This window comes from Ylistrum balloti, unplaced genomic scaffold (assembly GCF_031769215.1).
Source record: "Ylistrum balloti isolate Yb309-2 unplaced genomic scaffold, AGI_CSIRO_Ybal_v1 Utg370556, whole genome shotgun sequence".
Taxonomy (NCBI): Eukaryota; Metazoa; Mollusca; class Bivalvia; order Pectinida; family Pectinidae; genus Ylistrum; species Ylistrum balloti.
Genome location: NW_026782350.1, coordinates 211,856 through 233,426, shown reverse-complemented (window position 1 = coordinate 233,426; position 21,571 = coordinate 211,856). Strand labels below are relative to the sequence as shown.

The 21,571-nt window shown below is 34.1% G+C and overlaps 1 protein-coding gene across 1 annotated transcript; it reads left to right on the top strand.

Moving 5' to 3' along the window:
* Window positions 1-1,947: 1,947 nt before the first annotated feature.
* On the top strand, window positions 1,948-9,437 carry LOC132556262 (CBP80/20-dependent translation initiation factor-like). The gene is made up of 5 exons (XM_060220644.1): window positions 1,948-2,034; window positions 4,045-4,321; window positions 5,321-5,517; window positions 5,751-5,842; window positions 6,334-9,437. Exons 1-5 carry the CDS (start codon window positions 1,948-1,950, stop codon window positions 6,467-6,469), a joined length of 789 nt encoding a protein of 262 aa, XP_060076627.1. The 3' UTR covers window positions 6,470-9,437.
* The last annotated feature ends 12,134 nt before the right edge of the window (window positions 9,438-21,571 follow it).

The window sequence follows — 21,571 nt, the reverse complement described above, 5'->3', positions numbered from 1 at the left end:
ACTGTAGATATATATACTGTACGGCTGTGTGTACTGGTTGTCCTCGTTCTCACTGTAGATATATATACTGTACGGCTGTGTGTACTGATTGTCCTCGTTCTCACCGTTGATATATATACTGTACGGCTGTGTGTACTGATTGTCCTCGTTCTCACTGTAGATATATATACTGTACGGCTGTGTGTACTGATTGTCCTCGTTCTCACTGTTGATATATATACTGTACGGCTGTGTGTACTGATTGTCCTCGTTCTCACTGTAGATATATATACTGTACGGCTGTGTGTACTGATTGTCCTCGTTCTCACCGTTGATATATATACTGTACGGCTGTGTGTACTGATTGTCCTCGTTCTCACCTTTGATATATGTACTGTACGGCTGTGTGTACTGATTGTCCTCGTTCTCACTGTAGATATATGACTGTACGGCTGTGTGTACTGATTGTCCTCGTTCTCACTGTAGATATATATACTGTACGGCTGTGTGTACTGATTGTCCTCGTTCTCACCGTTGATATATATACTGTGCGGCTGTGTGTACTGATTGTCCTCGTTCTCACTGTTGATATATATATAAACTGTACGACTGAGTGCTCTGATCTGATTCTCGTCGTTAACGTTTCATATTGTCATTACATACTATCTGACTCGCACCACGCCTCTCTTTCCGACAGTCTAAAAGTATCAAACAGTGGTTTTCTAACCTTGTAAAAGGTTATTTTTTTGAAATGTTGATAAATTTAAAATCATTCCCCCGCTTATAAGCGACTTCACAATTTCGTTATCTCGCGTTGGGTTATGTCGTCATTTCGTTACGTCGCTGTGAAATGACGATTATTAGCTTGGGCGAAAAGACGAAGGTTCTGTTTGGGCGACAAAACGAAACAACAAAATGACACAAATCAGCCACAGTAATGATCCCACATATAAGCTTGACCTTCGTCTATATTCTACCATTTCATTTTTCTGTTCTATCGCCCCGACCAGGGACGCCCCTGCCCCGACAGAACGACGACCGTCATCCCGCAGCGGCATAACGGAAAGACAGCATAATCAACGCGAGATATCGAAAACATACCGTCACTTATTTGCGGGGCGAATTAATTCGTACGATGAAATCCTGGCCAAAGCCCGTGGAATCATCAGCAGAAGTCAGTTTCAAATTGACTGAAAATTCAGGTATACATGGATCTATATCTATTCAACCTGTCGGACGATTTGGTCAATTTTCAGGGACCTGATAATTTGATACAGTCACAATGTATTAGGATCTGTCCTGGTCTGTGGGTTTGGGGTGTCTGATCAATATCCGGGCAAATGGCACCCATGTAAGATACATATAAGTGTCGAATATTGATCTTACCTCCTCTCCTCCCCCAGTTCAATAAAAAAGGAAGGGGCAGACTAGGGAGGGCCAATTGTCCAATCGTCAGGTCCAATTTGTGGCGCCTGTGACTTTATATAGAATCGAAGTGTGACATTTATGTATTACGTCTTGTTGTCAAGGAGGAAAGGTAATCTTTGGATACGTCACCAGATAACAATAAAACATGAACTGTTCTGTATGTAACTCAGCTGTCGTAGCATTCTTCTTTGGCTCAATTGTTAGATCCGTGGACTGCCACAACGGAGACCCAGGTTCGATTCCTGTTGGCTCTATTCAGTTTTTAAACGTTACCTGTAAAATTGCATTTATTAAAACACAACAGGGACACTAGTTCTTTTACACATCATTTCTGATCAATACATGCGAGCTATGGAAATATTAGATTGGAGGGTTTCCTGAAGTTTAAAAACCCCAAAAGGCCCAAAACCAAACCAAATAGGGTACTGTGTTGTGTTGGATTTTCGCTACACTTTTACTCCTCACAATCCTTTTGTTAGCCATTAAGAAAATAAGCGAGGAGTTCCGATAGTTCTGCAGCGGACCTTCCGAAGTAAGAAAATGGCTGCCACCGGTCGAGGCAGAGGTAGGGGACGAGGATTGCTTCAGCAAACTCCGACTGCTCCTGGGCACCAAAAAGAATCAACGGTAATTGACGTCACGAGGAATATCCTTAAGGTTTAGTCAAAGGTTTCAGTAAATATTGATGCTCTGTTTTTGAATGCACACGCATTATGCAGCTTCTCTGCTGAAAGCACCTGTTCGAAACGTCACACGCGTGTTTCGGGTGTAAGTACGGATGTTGGTGATTTGATAGCATCTGTCAGTGTAATGGTATGGGATCCCACAGAAAGCTGAAACTTTTTTTGGTGTTTTACAATTGGGTGTATAGTACATAATAAAACATCAAAATATTGGAAATTAGACTTGTATCTATCATATCTAAGAGAAAGGTCCTAGAGGCTAGAATCGTGTTCGTTAATGACATGTTGGTTTGCATGTCAAAAATAGTGGGTTAATTCCACTAAGAAACATTTTTATTAGATTTTTTTTTTTAAATTCGACTCACAACTGTCGTATTTGAATTACCGAAATGATAGAAAACGGACCTGATGTCAACATTTTTATGGGAATGGACCCATTAGAGCATTATTTGATGTAAGTTATGATCATTTGTAAAATATTGAGGGATTATTTTACTTTCATCTATCGTAAATTAATTTTCAGAAAATTTCGTGATTCACAGTTGAATTTTGCCAAAGCTGATCTACAGAAATAGAGATAAATGAACTAAAAATCAACATTTTTACAGGAGAGTGGACTGCATTCTTTGTTATTTATTTTGGTCGTATGTAGAAAGAATTAGTGTTTATTTTCAGGGAGCATAAAAAATAAGTTTCAAGCAATGCCACCAAAAGCCTATTCAATGTCATATGTTTTGTCCAAGATTTACCACTGAAATGGAGAGAAATGAACCTGAATTTGGCCTTTTATCAAGAAAATTGAAGCAATAGAGTGATCTATGACATTCAATTAGGTTATATTTAGAAAATTTGGGCTGTATAAAACTGACAAGTATTTCAAATTGATATTTCAAATAACCACAACTCATGATTTGATTTTTGACTTCCCTTAATGGCTCTAGGTGTAAGTAAAGAAGGAGTCGAAAACGGGAAATCCGGAATAGTTCTTGTACTTACTAATCTTCTTGAAAATTTGCGAAATAAATTGACAGCATTATTTCATTTTTCTATTATTGGCTGTAAGTAATTATGGACTCAAAATATGCATAAATATCACATCATTTCTCCACAAATACAATGAGCATAGCTGCATGTGGGCAGTGCTTAAAATCACTTCATTTTAGCGACTATCACCAAAAAAACACAGGAAAACCACAGTTAAGTGAGGAGAGAAACTATGGATTCATGCCTGAAGGGTCATACAGGTTTGTTTTTTTAATCGGCTAGTGCATTCCAAGTGTTAAAAAATAAAAATACTTATTGTAGAAAATACCTCATGATTTTTGAGAAATAAACTAATATGTCAATAAAGAAGGTAATGCCAGGTCCATTCTCTCCAAACACAGCCATTGTAAGTCTCAATTTCCTCCATTTTGGTAAATTAAAAAGGTCATCGCTTTGTCCGTCCGTCCGTCATAATTTTGTCCAGATCATAACACATAAACTATAAGAGCTATCAACATAAAATTTCATAGGTAGAAAGATCACAGCAAGGAGAAGTGTAGTGTGCAAGAACCATCACTCCTTTTTGCATAATTTAGGAGTTATTGCCCTTTGATATTTTTCCTACTTAAATTTTGTCCCAATTGGGGTGCATAACCTGTCTGTGACGACCCTTGTTTCTTTTGATAGACCAATTAAGCTTAGAGCAAATAAGTCCAAGATCATGGAATAGTCTGATCCCTAGCAGAGGCATTGAAATCTTATAGCTAATGATCATGATCATGACTGCTGTTACAATGGCACCCAGGCAAAATTTTTAAAATATGCCTCCCACTGTCTTTTATTGAAAACACAAAGTAAACACTGATATAGTGTATAAAAGGAGTCAATACAAGTTTGCTCCTAAAGATGTTGTGTTGTAAATACTGTTAAACCAATTGTCTATGTTCTAATTTAAATTTCTGTTGGTCAGAGCGAGAATGGACTTGATGAGCTCAGCATGATGATCAACAATCTTACACTAAACATTGATGAAGATGATTTAACTCAAATTCATCAGAAAACAGAAAAAGCTGTAAAGAGTTCTGACGACCTTAAACGTATTGCGGAGATGATTTATCAGAAGTGCCTGAAGGACATGGAATTTGCTAAATGTGGTGCTTGTATCTGTGACAGAATGCAGGATGTGGAAGTTCAGGGTTCAAAGTTCAGGACAACAATGTTGGCTCTCGTTCAGAAAGATTTCAAAGGTAGGTATAGTATTACTCCATTACTCCTACTGGTCAGCAGATTTATTATCTGATGTTATTGTGACAACTGTGACTTAAGTTTGTAAACTTCTAACATTGTCCAAGTAGGCAACAGTACAAGTAAAAAGAAGAGACATACAGACCAAAAAAATGTATCAAAACCAACAGGCAAACTTTTCACAAGGTCAAAGTCACACCTGTTAAATTCAGTGAAATTCACTTTTAAAAACCTTATTTTATAAAAAAAAATATGAGGGAAGCATAACAGGTTAAAATGAAATCTGTTTAAAAAAAATATGTGTAGTATTAATGGGTACCAAGGTACATGTTATATTAATGGGTACCAAGGTACATGTTATATTAATGGGTACCAAGGTACATGTTATATTAATGGGTACCCAGGTACATGTTATATTAATGGGTACCCAGGTACATGTTATATTAATGGGTACCCAGGTACATGTTATATTAATGGGTACCCAGGTACATGTTATATTAATGAGTACCAAGGTACATGTTATATTAATGGGTACCTAGGTACATGTTATATTAATGGGTACCCAGGTACATGTTATATACACGGGTACCCAGGTACATGTTATATTAACGGGTACCCAGGTACATGTTATATTAATGGGTACGGGTACCCAGTACTTGTTGTATTAACAGGTACCCATGTACTTATATGAGTCCATCATTATGATGTAATTTATTCTAATTATGAAAAATTACAAATATAGATAATAATATATATGATGAGAAGCCACAACATGCTTTTATTTCTTGCTCAATAATCATTTGCAAATGTAACCACTTTGAACAAATGCTTCACTTGGTTAGAATACAGAAATTGATGTGCTGCTGAAATTGTGATATCTAGTTTTTGCCACTCTTTCCTTTGTTTTAAATCATAGATATTCTTTATAAGTATTTTTCAAATGTATTTTATTATTACAAAGAATGATTTGATTAAATTGATTTAACTTTCTATTTTAACAGATAAAGATATAACAAGGAAGAACAATTTGAAGAAATATTTGGGATTTTTCACATTTTTGTGTCAAATATTTAGTAATATGCGCCTAAAACAAGGTCAGTGTCTGGAGCCGCTGGTCGCACCGATTTATGACTGCCTTGAGATGAGTGTTGATGACCAGCAATGTAAAGATGATGAGCTGGAGACTTTTTCTCTACAAGTAAGGTCGTTGTATATATCTGTTTCCTGGGATGAGGAAGTTAAAAGATTTTTCCACCATAAGTAATGTCCCATTTTTAGGATGTGGAGATCATGTCCTCATCATTCACATCCTTTAAAATTGTTCCTGTTATTTATGACCAAAATTGGAGATGTTTGTGCATTTTGCCCACGAAAAAGTAATTATGATTCTTTCTTTGAATACATGACATTAAAATTGATATTTCTTTCCAGTTACAAGTGATTGGAAAGGAGTTGGATTCTACCAACCAAAGCCGAATGAATGCACTCATGGAAAAAATAAGAATGAGGATTATACAAGATGGGTAAGGACAGTAGAATAACTTTAGTTGACATTTTCACAAAACAGATATACATATATATGTAGTATAATTGCTGCAAAAGTAACCATTATTGTAATAATCATCTCTTCCAGCATATGTCACTCTTTCTCAAAATCATCAGATCAGCAGAATTATTTGTCATTGATTCCAAAAAAAAAGTCTGGTTTTCTGAAGTTGACAATACATTGTTACTCAAATATTTAGTGAACATGCAGTTGAACTGGTGAAACTTGAGAACAGTGTAATACATAGGTTTCCAACCACAGAGATAGTGTTTTTAGAAGGGGGGAATTTGTGCTGTATACTATAGTTATTACTTATGATATTCTATAGTAAGCCCCTCCCCTAGAAACATTTTTAAAGGTAGGTAACACAGGCCCTATGGGCCCCTTGTTACCTACTCTTGTGTCTCCAACAGCTTTCATTTCTTCCTTGTAGAAATATTATTGGCATTCTAATGTTAATTGTTTCAGGTTAACAGCACGAGGGAGATGTACACTACTGGAACTTGTTGAATGTTACGCTCGATCGTGGAAGACGATGCCAAATGACATCACTCGATTTTATTGTGACGCCATGGCTGATGTCTTAGCTGGAATGGTGATATGAGACAGAAAATGGTCACTAGTGGTTGAGATACCTTTTGTTTCTGACAGGTTGGGTTGATCCAGAATGAGATAGACAACACAACAACTGGTTGCCATAGTTACTGTAGAGTGAAAGTTAAATAAGGACTGATTCTGAGTAAAATAGACAGTATTATCACAAATAGCAATCTCAAGTACCTTAGATACCTCTGTATTGGAATGATCCAAAATCTAACCATGTCCTAGATATTCCATTCTCTGTCTTTGGGGAGGTCAGGTATACCATCAAGAGATACTTTATCAGTAAACTGTATGTCAAGGTGAATTTGTGTTGAAGTTTGAAAATGTTTGACATGTCACGGGTAACATTCCTAGCTAGGAAAACTGATTAGCCTTTTAGTCAGATTGTCAATGATAGAATTTATACTCTAGGTAATAGATGGAGATTTCTGAAGATGTGTCTCCATCTTTTGTTTATTTGATATTCCTGTAAAACAGTAAATACGCCATTTTATACTTGTTTTACAATGACCTTGACCTTTTATTTAGGGGCGTATACTATCACTTTTGTCCCTCTGTCCTGTTATGAATCATTGTCAATACTTGAGAACTTGAGAACAGATTTAATCTATATTTACAGTATAGTATACTAACATCCTTTCCCTGATCAGGTTATTTTGCATATGAACACAGGAGCTGGGGCAATTTTCACTTAAGACATTTTCTACTTTTTTTCACCTTTGCATAAGATGGAATCTTCCATTCAGTGTAAATAAGAAAATGGTAAACTGTTTTGTTAATGCCAATTATTAACATGTTTACAACAATAGTACTTTTTTTTTAATATGTTCATATTTTTTTTTAAATCTTGCTTTTGAATATGACAAGTATTTTAACATATACAGGTAACATGACATTATGATAAAAAATTATTTCAAGAATATTTTTTCGACATAAAACATGTTTATTTACATCAGACGTATCAAAACTGTCTAGAAAAAAAGCACATACCATAGGTATTTCTCTGTTACTGATATTAAATTATTGTGAAGAAGTTTTAGATATTCAAATGAACTGCCTCCCTAGATTAATCTTATCTACATTCTGTTATTAAAATAGTGGTCCAGGAGTGAAGACAACCCTGCTTATTTGTTATATATCAGGGTTTATTCCATCATATATCTTCTACAGCTGGTTGTCGATATGTTTTAGCATTAAGTTAGGCCATCATCAGGGCTTACATGATAAACAGTAACAGTGACAATAGAGGTTGTGTGATTACAATAGATTATGACGTCATCAGTAACACAAACTCCACTGCAGATCCTGGACAAATTCGACTGAATTAAGCATTTGAGGATGGAGAGAGCCTGATTCATCAGTGTCTTTACATACTGAGGTTCTCTGGTAAAACCTAATCATTCTAGAATGAAAACCATTTGTATACTGTATTCATTTGACTTCATTTAATTGTAGTGAAATATTTAAAGATTAGGGAGCTCTCCTCTGGGAGTTATGGCAAGGATTTTATGGTTGGAGTGCTCTCCCCTGATTGCTATACCAAGGAATGTTGTGACATCCAAGAATTACTTCCTTATTTGGTTTGGTTCCAGTTTTTAGTTTGTGTAATATAGAAAAAGTGGCCTGAAGATATTGTACTCCCTTTTGTCAAACACAGCACTTTTATCACAAACATAGGTTATAGTCATTTTCAGATTTTGTTTTGTTTCCTCCAATTTTGAATTTTGCATTTGACTGGTGATGGCTGTGATAAATCTATTGACAATCACTACAACACTCAGTTTACAAATCCTATAGAGGACAGTGATATTTGTTCATTAACCTGACACAGGCATATCACTAATTACAGAAATATGCTTGGAATGAGGATCCTGTGCCTTTTAATTAATCATAAAGAGTAATTAAATTCGTAAATCAATGAAAAAATAGACTGGCTCAGCTTGTACCTAGTAGATTTTATCTCCACTACAATCATGAATTTTATTTTATCTAAACGAATGTATTTATATACATCATTGAAACATGTATATAGTTCTATCCATCACTCCTTCTGAACTGGTAAATCTATACCCTCACGTCCGTCCTACAAACTTATAGTCCATATATCATGACTTATGTATCTGGGGTATATATACAGGTAAAATTACAAAATACAACCTACAATTTTGTAAATTCAGAATTTACACTAACAATTTACCAATATGTTTTGATGAAATTATAGTATATGTAGGTAATGTGTTTAGTTCCTCCTCAACATTTGTGTGGTGTTAATAGAATGTCATTTATTGTTTCTAATTGATGTGTCGCACATTGTTGACAAATATTTTTAAGTTTTGGATTTTTTGTCATTGGTCTGACCTGTACCCTCAACTTCTACATATTTATGTCTTTGGTGAGAATTTCAGGCATGAATGAAACTAAAATGAGATTGATTCATTTTTACATATACATCTGTTCACATGTTTACACTGAAAATGTTTACACTGAAAAATTTGACAACACTAAGTGCAATGTTATTGTGTTGTTTATATGGTACGTATGGAGTTACTGTGATGGGAAAATTCTTCATTGAACTAATATACAAAAAAAAGGTAACATTTTAAAAATTATTGTTTTCAATTGATGTTGTTTACAATATATGAGACACGTCAAATTTGTGTTTCTGAGCATCACCTTGACTTTAAAAGTCATCATTTTCTGAGAACAATTGAAATGTTTTCATTCACCTCCTTGTTTTCAGTGTTGACACCTTGGTCAGAGGCAAATCAGGGTTATGGAGCTTCATTAAACTTCATTCCCACAGTGATACCCACTGCTCTTTACAGTAGTAATCATTTTATGAGAACAAATGCAATATTTGCTTGTCGTGCAATTTTTCCTTATGCTGGAGAAATAATTTAAAGTTTGATTTCTTCCAGGCTGGGAAAAAAGTGTTGACAAAAATGTAATAAATTCTTAATAAAGTAGAATTTGTTTGTTTTTGTATTCTGTTAATGATACACTTTTAGTCTAAAAATATACCCATCCAATACTTCTTTGGAGATAACTTACAAAGTGTGATCGTCAAAAACCAAGATGGCCGCCTCTCGGCCATCTTTTTTTGTCTGATCAGTGTTAAAATATGTTATGCACAACTAGGGACCATGGTGAACCTGTATATGAAATATGAGAATGATCCAGCCAAATGTTTTCATGAAATAGCAATAACAATTTATTACTGTCAAAATCCAAGATGTTGGCCATTTTGCTTTGTGTTTCTGATTAGTTCCTAAATGAGACAATGCACAACTATGGACAAAGTTTAACATATACATGAAATTTGAAAATGGTCATTCTTCTAGTTCTCAAGAAATTGCGGTAACGAAAATGGTTTTGAGGATGGACGGCGGAAGAAATTGATTTGAAGCCACCAGCTGTCTTATCGAGAGTGTTTAACACATTTTATAACTCCATATCAAGCAATGATGATGACAGCAGATCTATAACATCTGTATGAACTCAACACAGGCTCGACTGTATAGTTCCTATTTTACAAAATATCAGCTATCCGTTAAATGCATTCGAAACAATTAAGTAACCTCAGACAAGTTCTTGAAATCTTCTAGTCTGCGGCTTAAGATAAAGAATTCTGACAGAGGACTATTTGTGCCGTTTTCTCCAGGAGTAGAAAAACAAGATGGAGAGAATATATCTACATGATGTATCGTACAAGTTCCCAACTCCGATGGTCCCATACGGATATTGCATATATCTATAAACATACAGGCAGTTGAGTTTGGAATTGGTAACTCTGCGGTCTTATACTTGCGAGGCATGTACCACAGGGACTTGACACAAGTCTCAGCTCCACAACCCTATATTTTAACATCAGAATCTTGGATTTAGACACAAGTTCCTATGTGATACACCAATACCTTAACCAAATTAAGGACTCCAAAGTTTGGTTGATTCTTCTTGATGACAACAGGAAATTGTAAACGAAATTGATGTTTATAGTTTTCTTTATGTCTTTTTGACACAATTATCATGCAACCCTGTTCATGCCAAATTTAACAAAACACAGAAGGCGTGCTGAAGGTATATCAGATTTCTATATTGAACTAAAAACAAAAAAAAAAAAAAAAAAATGGAAAAAAAATTCATGGATTTGTAAGTGTACTTGTTGTCCCACTCTCTTGGTACATCATAGTAGTCTACTTATTACACTAAACTTAAGTCTCATACTTATTACACCAAACTTAAGTCTCATACTTATTACACCAAACTTAAGTCTCATACTTATTACACCAAACTTAAGTCTCATACTTATTATACCAAACTTAAGTCTCATACTTATTACACCAAACTTAAGTCTCATACTTATTACTCTAAACTTAAGTCTCATACTTATTATACCAAACTTAAGTCTCATACTTATAACACCAAACTTAAGTCTCATACTTATTATACCAAACTTAAGTCTCATACTTATAACACCAAACTTAAGTCTCATACTTATTATACCAAACTTAAGTCTCATACTTATTACACCAAACTTAAGTCTCATACTTATTACACTAAACTTAAGTCTCATACTTATAACACCAAACTTAAGTCTCATACTTATTACACCAAACTTAAGTCTCATACTTATTACACCCAACTTAAGTCTCATACTTATTACACCAAACTTAAGTCTCATACTTATTATACCAAACTTAAGTCTCATACTTATTATACCAAACTTAAGTCTCATACTTATTATACCAAACTTAAGTCTCATACTTATTAAACCAAACTGAAGTCTCATACTTATTATACCAAACTTAAGTCTCATACTTATTGTACCAAACTTAAGTCTCATACTTATTACACCAAACTTAAGTCTCATACTTATTACACCAAACTGAAGTCTCATACTTATTACACCAAACTTGAGTCTCATACTTACTATACCAAACATAAGTCTCATACTTATTATACCAAACTTAAGTCTCATACTTATTACACCAAACTTAAGTCTCATACTTATTACACCAAACTTAAGTCTCATACTTACTATACCAAACATAAGTCTCATACTTATACCAAACTTAAGTCTCATACTTATGATACCAAACTTAAGTCTCATACTTATTGTACCAAACTTAAGTCTCATACTTATTCTACCAAACTTAAATCTCATAATACATTTCCTTCCTGAATTCAGTCACATACTAAATGTTTTAAATGTCTAGACAGGCCAAGCTCAAACAATAACATATATCATAGACTATTTTATGATGAGCACCTTACTAAATGAATCAGTACTATATTCCCAGATCACTTATAGAACGTTTAATGTGCAGTATATGACAACAGCTTACCTATAAAGACCACATGGTCAGACAGGTGCCCCTCTCCTCATTCATCCCTCCCCTTGATAGTCTAAGTACATATATGCCAATGCAGGTCTGATTGAGGAAAAAAATCCCCAATAAACTTTATTTTAGGTCAGGATCGGGATGACTAGCTTTAGCCATCGTGTTTCGTCCGTCGTCTTTTCACTTTTGAAATTTCCGCAGAGTATTGCTTGAAATTTGGCTGAAACTATTGCATCAGGGATGTTCAGAATCTAACATACTGCCATCTTTGAAATCACATTATAAGACTTTTACAGCTCTGCCAGTGATATTGAGCTGAAACTTGATGACATGGTTGAAAAATTGAAGTCTATTAGATAATCATACCCCAATGGTCAAGGTAACCTATAGCTAACATGCTGTAATCGTCCTTGTCTGTTGTATGTCACCAGTCATCTGTTGTTCATAACTTTAAACTTTTGTGGTAAATTTGTTTCAGCCAGAAATTTGTGACGGCCGGCATGTTGAGAAATAACATGCATATTCTATTACATGTCCTTTGTCTTTCCAAAACATATTCAGCTGGACAATCAGCTTTGTTCACAAATTCGATTTCAATCGAGTTCTGGTGTAATATTTCTATTAACGTCGATTATTTTAATGGAGATAATACGTAATAGTAGGTCCACCTTAATCAAAAACTGTCGGTTTGGAAGACTGGAACGTTATGTGCCTCATTTTCGTGGTTTTGAATTTGGCGCCAAATTTTGGCCCAGGTAACAACATTCGCATAGCATTGTGGGACCTGTATGCACATGTCAAGGCCGCCATTATCTCAGCAGAAACTTCGCGGGAAAGTCAACAAAAAGTTATAAAAACAGGTTTGTGTACTAAATAATGATTGAAAACTTGTGTAAAAATTTCCAAACTCTTTTATTTAGATGCTTTGGCTATACAACTGACTGGTGTTCGCGCTAAATATATGCCATTCTTAGTCGTAAGTGACAAAGGTGCGAGCTTACCTCCTTGTTCTGGCACGAAAATTTGGGAATTTGGATGTCATCAAGGTTACTATCCACATGACAAGCATTTTACGTGGGTAAGAAACAGTAATTAAGTGTTGAATTGCTTATTTCGTTCATAGGCAAATTGTCTTGTTTCTTTTTAAAGCCGTAAAAACGGTGTTTTCCAAGTACATACAATGACATACGGTTGAATACACACGGACACATGAGCAAATGGCACCTGTGACCTGTGTATTGGCAAACCGCCTGTTGAATCGCGTCGACTTTGCAGGAACAGACAAGTTAGAAGGAAATTACTTTTAACGTTCTTACTTGCCTTTAGAGAAAAGTTTGCAGCTGTTAACGGGACATTATTTTACACATTTCAATCTTGGAAACACGTGCGTCGTTATTTTGGTATTGCCACTATTGGGGTTAAAATTTAGAAATTTTTGTAAATGAGTAAAATAAAACGAATTTCTCGCTAATGTTAACTCTTTGAATTCTAATAATCCATAATATCTCTTGATTTTAATTGGATATTTGCTTTCTTCTGTTGAAACACATTTTTCCCGAAATAATTAGGATTTAAATAACTGTATTTAAACATAATTAATAAATCTTTAGTAGTCAAGAAATGTTTGCTGATCTTTTGAAAATAAAAATAAGTTGATTGATGCATGAAGAAATTGCATGTGAAGCTGATTTCAAATAATTTGGAAAGGACCACAAATTTTAAAACAAACATGTAAGTTGTCTCCCTTCCGCCAGGTGTCCAACTTGTGCACCTACTAATTATGTGTAAACTTATGTATGATATTATCGATGTTGGAAGTACTAATTAATTCCATATTATGTATTGTTAAGTATGGGAAAGTAACATATCACATCCAACAAAATTTTGAGATTCTTAGTGTTACTTAATAGAAATAGATCCAGGTAAGCTTATAATAACATGGGCTGGTAATTACTTGGTATGGTCTCAGTGGCAGGTGGCTATACATCATAATTAAACCTGAGAATATTTTCCATTTTTGTCAAAATAGTCACAGGTGAAATAAGATATTATCCATAAGAAAAAGAAAAAAACAAAAAAAAAAAAGGTATTTTTCCAAAAGCAAATACATTTCCCTTCAAAAATTTGAACCAAATTTAAGAGGTTGTGCAAAAATTTGGGTAGGGAAAAGAATCTGAATTAATGAATTGGGGCATTTGTATTGGAACCAACCAGCAATGTTATGGGCTATTGCAGAAGATATTATAAAATACGGTATGTAGAAGCATTGTTGTATTGATAAAGCTGATAAGTGTACAGATTACAAAATCAACACGACAGCAGTGAATAATTCATAGGTCTCTGTATTGGATTACATTTACTGGCATATTTCATGGTGATAGATTTATTTTATTTCTCAGATTTAACTGTGAGATAATTAGCTAAACTGTTACGACCCCTTACCCTTTGATCAAATTAATCTTTTCAAGATGAATGCTGTCTTTCATAAACAGACAAATTCTTGTGTTTAATAGAAGTTAAGATTACTTGATTAAAGTTGTATGTCAGTTGAGGGTCAAAAGGGGATTTACAAAATAACAAATAATACAATATAGATGTAACATTCTATTCAGAACTTTTTCTCATTGGTTCAGGATGGGGCATTTTCAGAATAAAATTGATGAATGGGGAAAGATATTTTTAGTAAAAAAAAACAAAATTTCAGAATTTGGCTTCAGTATGAAATGATTTCAGTCGTGAATCGGGGCCCATTATTGGCCTTGCAAAAAAGCCCTACATATCCACGTTAAAATTTTAGTGTTGATCATTCCTTATTCATATCTAAGAATCAGTACCTAGTGTTCCCCATTACTCCTGAATGAGGGAACCAAGCTGTCATATTTGTGAATTCAAGACATGTTCCCCATTTTTGAAAAGGGGATGGGTAGTAGAAGGGGGAAAGGGGTTGTTCTTATATTGTTTTGCCTTGCATCTAGGTACAAGGCTAAGTGATCCAGGCTCTGTTATACATGATAACATCACTCCGTATTAAGATATGATTACTTTATAAATATAAAAGTTACACCAGGGTTCACTTTTTAACACATTGTCGTGATGAATTGCAAGGACAGTTTTTGTGGGACAGAATTTTAGAACAAACTAGATTATGAGGATTCTATTTCCTTTGGGTACGGTTTTGTACGTGCTGGTGAGATCGATTTTTAGTGAGCAGGTTAAACCTTGGGATAGAGTTTGGCCCATACTTGCCAGATGTAAATTGCAAGAACAATTTCCCTAAAGTGAGTGTGGTACCTGGTTAACTGCAATGAAATTTTCCCTGGGTAGCCTCCTGTTATTGGCTCTGTTTTAACACCAGACAGCATGCAGATAAGCTGGACATTGAACATTAATGTATTATAATGTAACAGATTTGTCTTTGTCCCTATCTGATTTAAATTGGGTTTTATTAAAATGAAACATTTAAACTATTTCTGACTACCAGGTCTACTCGAGTAAATTTATGAAGCTTATCTCATTTTTAAAGTTCTGTTTTTTATGGTAATCTGATAAATGTAGAAAATAGGAACATTATTTCTTCTCAATCCACCTCTCCATTATCTGGTCAAATTTTAAAGGTCTTTATTCAAAATTATATTTCCAAAGAATCTTTAGTAAAACACCAATAATTAAGACCATAATCAATAAATACAAAAAGGATTTAAAGGTGAACGATTAGGAATTGGTGACAAATTTATAAATTAAACAAATACAAATATATATATATTCAATTGGACCTTGTTATCTTGAACTTGTGTAACTCAGACTTTTCTTTAATTCAAAGCATTTCATTGGTCTCTGCCTAACTTGAAACATTAAAAATTCCGTAAATCATAATCTCGTTTATCCCGGGGAGGGGGAGGTTGGGTTAATTTTTTTTTTGCTGTCGGCTTTAAACCTGCTCATTGCTATTGAACCATAGGATGTAGGGGTTTTCATGTGGCATGTGTGTTCCTTATGATAATACCTTTCTGATGGTACCAAAATGTTTTATCATGTGACATTAACTGACACCTTTTTAAGTACATTTGAAAGTAAATAGAAATTAGTACCACAATGAAGATATAAATGTTTCACAAAGAGTGCTTGCAATTAGCACATGCCTTGTATAATACTTTTTTAATGTCCTACTTCAGAATTTTGTTGCAACCAAGGGCATAGTGTTTAATAGACACATCTGATTTCTGTAGATTTTGGGGCCCCTTTCACATTGGCAATAGCATAACTTTTGTTTTCATATCAAAGACTAATTAGGGGAAATCAACAAAAAAAAATTGTCAAAATGTTTGTGTTGTTCCTGCGTGCATTTGGTTTTCAATCAGGCCTTAGTTTCTGTATTTAGTATAAATATGAGCTACACATGAGAGACCTTTTAAGTATGATTAAATATCTTAATATCTTTGTATATTGATATTTTTCTCAATTTCAGATTTTCTGGTATTCCTTTTTAAAATAGAAGCCCTAGTACTGAGGTAGTGCAAAAAGCTCAGGTAGAAATTGTCTGTGATAGGATTTTAGGGATTGCTGTGGATTTTTTTTCACTCCAAATTACTTGATCCTGGAATAAGGTACAGAACACATTTCTCCTTTCTTGGCTAAGGGTTGGGATTATTACTATTACAGGACAATGAAATGGTGTTGCTAGTCAGTAATTTTAGACGCTTGGATATTTTAAGTCTCACATTCTTGCTTTTTCAAATTTTGCTGCTTCATCTGCCAGGAATAGAAGTGAAAAAAAAACTAAAATTGAAAATAGTGATCTGGGTTTGCCTGAAAAAAACTTCCACAGAAACTACTGTGTCATACAATTTCACTGAATAGAAGTGTAATATTAGCATTATTAGTGGTCTTACCATCAGCCAGGGGGTTATTACCTAATAAAGGTGGATGTGTTTGTCTTGTTAGCTTAGATAAATGTCTTGTGTTCATATCTAGAGGAAAGAAAAATGTTAGCCATTATGGCAATTTTGATAAACATACATTGCACCTGACTATTAAAAAATTTCTTAATCTGTAAAACCCTTTGACAGTTTTTGTCACTGCTTTGAAGAAATATATGATGTCTGAAGAAAAAGAATTGAACTCCGATGAATTTGAGATAATCCTGTAATGAAGTGAAATAGTCTAACGTAATATGATATTTCATCTTTTGAGAGTTGTAAACCATCAATTGAGTGATTTCTTAAGGCTTAAAATGATTGGTAAATGTGTGGTATTTACATTTTTTTTCATCGTAGGTATTCATAAATCGGTAATCACTCAAGAAATATTAAGTTGTTGACATCCAATAAAATTATGAAAATTCTAATATGACAACGACATCCTACCTTCATTACAGGTACTGATATGAGAAAAATATCATTGAAAATTCAAAATATCAACAAAATATGGATTTGATGTGAAGGTTTAAACTCTGACAGCTTTGATTAATTAAATAGCTACAATGACTTGACATGAATGCACAGATACAGTGCACATGACTGGTTATATAAGATAGGCGATTAATACGTCCCTCTATTGTATAATTTGGCATGACATAATATATTAAAAAAAAATTTTTTTTTAGATCTTCTGAATAAAGTTGCTGACAAATCAATCAATTACATTGTATTCCTGGGATTTAATTGCGATCTTACCAGATAATTTCAAGATTTTTTGATGTTTTTTGACACTTTAACATTCTCATGGTGACCGATTCTAATACGTTCATCTGGCGTCATGCGATGTAAACAATTTAACACTTTTAACTTCTCAAAATCCCCTGATCCAATTTCAGTGAAATTTTGCAGGAACCTTCTATGGCCTTATATGAACCAAAATTGTGAATTATACCATACCCACTTCCAAGGGGCCTGATGGGTGGGGCCAAAAGGAGTCAAATTGACTCAGATTTCGAACATCATCTTCTCAAGATATTGTAGAATCAAACAACTCTTCATGAATGGAAGCATCTTATGGTGCTTTACCAAAATTGTAAAATTTGTCTAAGGGAGACAACTCAGAGTGAAAAATAAGAGTGAAACAGGAGTGGAATTTTCCTGCTATTCACAGCTGTAATTTTTTTTTTTCCTATTGGATGTTTGCAATAAACACAAATATGAAAAACAAGAAAGTCTGAAAGTCTGTTTAAATTTCTTAAAACTGATATTTACAGAAGGAGTAGTTTATTTTCATAATAATATATTCCCTATTGTTTAAAAGGTTAATTAATATCCTATTTGTGTTCCTGTATGACAAAGAATTTAAGTCAAAAGAAATTTTGTCATAGTTGTATCGTTGCACTTGTTACTGAATTAGAATTGATTTGTATGTCATAAAGTTTAGCTGTCAAAATACTTGGGTGAGATGGAGGGAGGGGGGGGGGAGTTCAGTTGTTTACTCATTTCAAAACATTTTTAAAGGACCAGTATGAGACTTTACACTGATTGCACATGTTGACGTTAGTTTACATAAAAAAAAAACAGCTATGGAGAGCGGGAGGGTTTGGTGGTGGAAAATTTGACATTTCTTTTATTGTTGTGGTAGAGTTTACTTTCAATTTCACAACTTCAAAGAAGAAAAAATACAACATTTAAATCATGTTACACAACAAATTGATAATAAATGAATTATTTATTTGTATTGAATGAGAACTGGAGATTGGATCATTCGGTCACTGGGTAGCCTTTCACCGTAGATAAAGACAAATTGCTGTTCTGCACAAATGTACTTTGAATTAATTCTGAAAGCTCCAGTACACCCTAAGCTTGCGTTGCAGAAAAATTTGTTGATAAGGTCATAAAAACAAACTATTTCTCTCGCTCACTGGTTGTCCTGGGTGTCAAATTTTTACCCCTTTAAGCTTGCACTGCAGAAGAAATGTTAACTCAAAGATTATTGGTCAATTTAAATACAAAACTTTGTCCATTAAATCTTTTAATTTGCGATAATAATCTATCTTGACCTCTAGATTCTAGTAACAAAATTTACTGGTCAAAACCGATTGATTGTGAATGGTGCAGATAAAACATAGTTACTTTGTGTCAATTTTAAAACACAGGAGAAATTTCAGAGGTGATTTAAAATTCTCAAGCATGCCAAGACTTGTTGATTGTCAGATAAGTTGTTGGTGGCTTAATGTCGATGATTTTTACACCTGATTATATACAAGTAACACCTCTCAGACTCATGAAATGGAACATATAAATGTGTAATGTTTTCTATATCTGTTTTTAATAGATTTTTTGTGAGTGATTGAAAATAGAATTACTTTTTATTTCTTGGGATCATTGATTAAATCAGTGTCAAACCTTCAGATAAAAGTCAATATCTTGTGTTGATACATAACCTCTGTTTCGCTGCGGTTCAAGGTTTATATAAAGTTTTCAAGATAGTACTGGTAATGGTGGGCTTTTTCATTTTTGAGTATTTGGGTTTTGATAAATGGACCCCATTCCCATTTAATATTCATGTTAAAATTAATTTTTCACTCCTGAAAATATTCTTCCCAGTTCACCTATTTTTGTACCAGTCAAAAATTCCCCACACAAACCAGTTAAAAGCTCTCATAATGACATGAACTGTTGTGTAAGAAATTACAGCGTTGACACATATCTTAACATTAACTCTTTAAATAATCTTTTTGTTAAATAGTGAATAACCAAACATCTTACAGCCTTGATTGATTTAATAATTAATTGGAAACGGTACTAATATATAACAAATAGAGCTGCTATCATATATGGACAGGACAATGTCGCGGGAAATTCTAGATCAGCGATATTGCTGCTGCTAAATATAGTAAGAGAGAACAGTTTAAAATATGCAGTTTTCCCACCACAATATCAGCTCTGATAACCAACAATCTCCGAATAGGTGAAGAATTTTAAAAATGGATTTTCAGTTTTCCAGTTTCAACTCCTTAATAGGTGTTCTATTCTTCATGGAATTATTGGTTCATATTCTGGTACATTATTAAATTAGCAGAAGTTTCGGTCATGAATCTTGTCTGCTGAACGGCTGCAAGGCTGCAATAATGGACATATATCCTGTTAAATGAATAAGAAAACGCCTAAAAAGTCTGGATGTTGGCCATGAAGCTCCTTGACATTTCTAGGTGTACTATCTCTGTCGGACTGGCAAAGCCATATGTCCCCCTTAGCATATTTAACTCTGTTGCTCAAAATTATTTAATTTTCAGAAGACTTTGCAGCTTTAGTCATGTCCAGGAAGACTAATTTTTTTGTTGGAACTAAATATGACTTTCCCAGATCCTAGTGCTTCATATTTAACTCTACAAGTCAGATTTATTTAATTTTCAGAAGACTTGGTAGCTCCACCCTGGTGATAAAGATATACCTTTGTCCAGAAAGACTCAACATAGATCGTGATGTTGGAACCAAAATGACTTCCAGGATCTGCTATCACTGTCCCACTGGGAAAGCCATAATCCCCTATCTCCCCACCATGTGATGTCCATATTCAATCATTTAATTGGGACAAGCCTGTTGAGAAAATGATATTTTAATGGTAAGTTTCTTAATGATTTCCCATATCAAGTGTCTGCATGCATGATTTTGTTTAGGACTTTTTTGGTGTTGGACCCAATTCCTAATTAAGATTATTTCATATTTGAACCAAATGTGTCGAATTTGAAATGTACTCTTCAAAATTTCCAGCCATTTTACTAATTTTCTTCCCAGAATACCAAAAAAAATCCCTATTTAAATATTAATCCCCTGACAAAAGCTAAATTTTTAAAAAGTTGATCCCCTATCACAAAACTATTGTGTGTGTATTAATAGATCTAGTCTACGAACTGCTGTGAATAGCAAGCTTAGTCTTAGTGATCAATCTACAATTTATTTTCATTAGTCATTTTCAATTTTATTGCTTAAAAAATATGTCCCACAATATAAAATTGTAAGTGTCCAGAATTCTGTAAGTTCTACCAAATCCTAATGGTACAGAATGCGGTATTAGCATATAAATTTATCACTGTAGTCGATGGTCACACTGTCGTAGTGTGAAATATATCCATATTGTAGAAGCTTGACAGTGTAGACTGGTGAGAATTGTGACATACTGCTACCTGTTACCCCTGGGACAGACTGATATACAGCATTTTACCAGAAGAAAGTGAAATCACCTCATTATCTACAATCACAGCACAACTGTTGTAGCACTTTGTATACTGGGAGCAAATACCAATAGAGTTACATTGATCTGTATTTTATTTTACAGGCGTGAAGTAGTTTGTTAAAATGAGATTTATTGATGATCAAATCCTCAAAAATGTCTGATATCCTGGCAACAGAACAGTTCGGCTCTATGCCAAGCAACAGTAAAAGTATTTACTATCACATAAAAATCTAATTTTTATGACTGATGCTTCACCTGAAGATTTCATGAATTAAAAAGATCTACAACTTTGTTAAAAACTGGTCATATGTTCATTGTTTTCCATTTGATTGGGGTTTTGGGGTTGGGATGGGATGGACATTGAAGGTTAGAGTTTTGTTCATACATTCATCTGTCTGTTCATCCACTGTTTTGTCCTTGGCTCTATCTCCTTCACTACTTTTCACTAACACTTCATACTTGGATTATGGATTCTCCTTGGTGATGTGGTGTGCTGTGAATCAAAAGTAGGTTACTGTAACCTTCATTTTGACCTTTGACCTACATCAAAGAAAAACCTACTTTCCTTGTTAGAACTTTATACTTGGAAGATGGGTTTTCTTTTT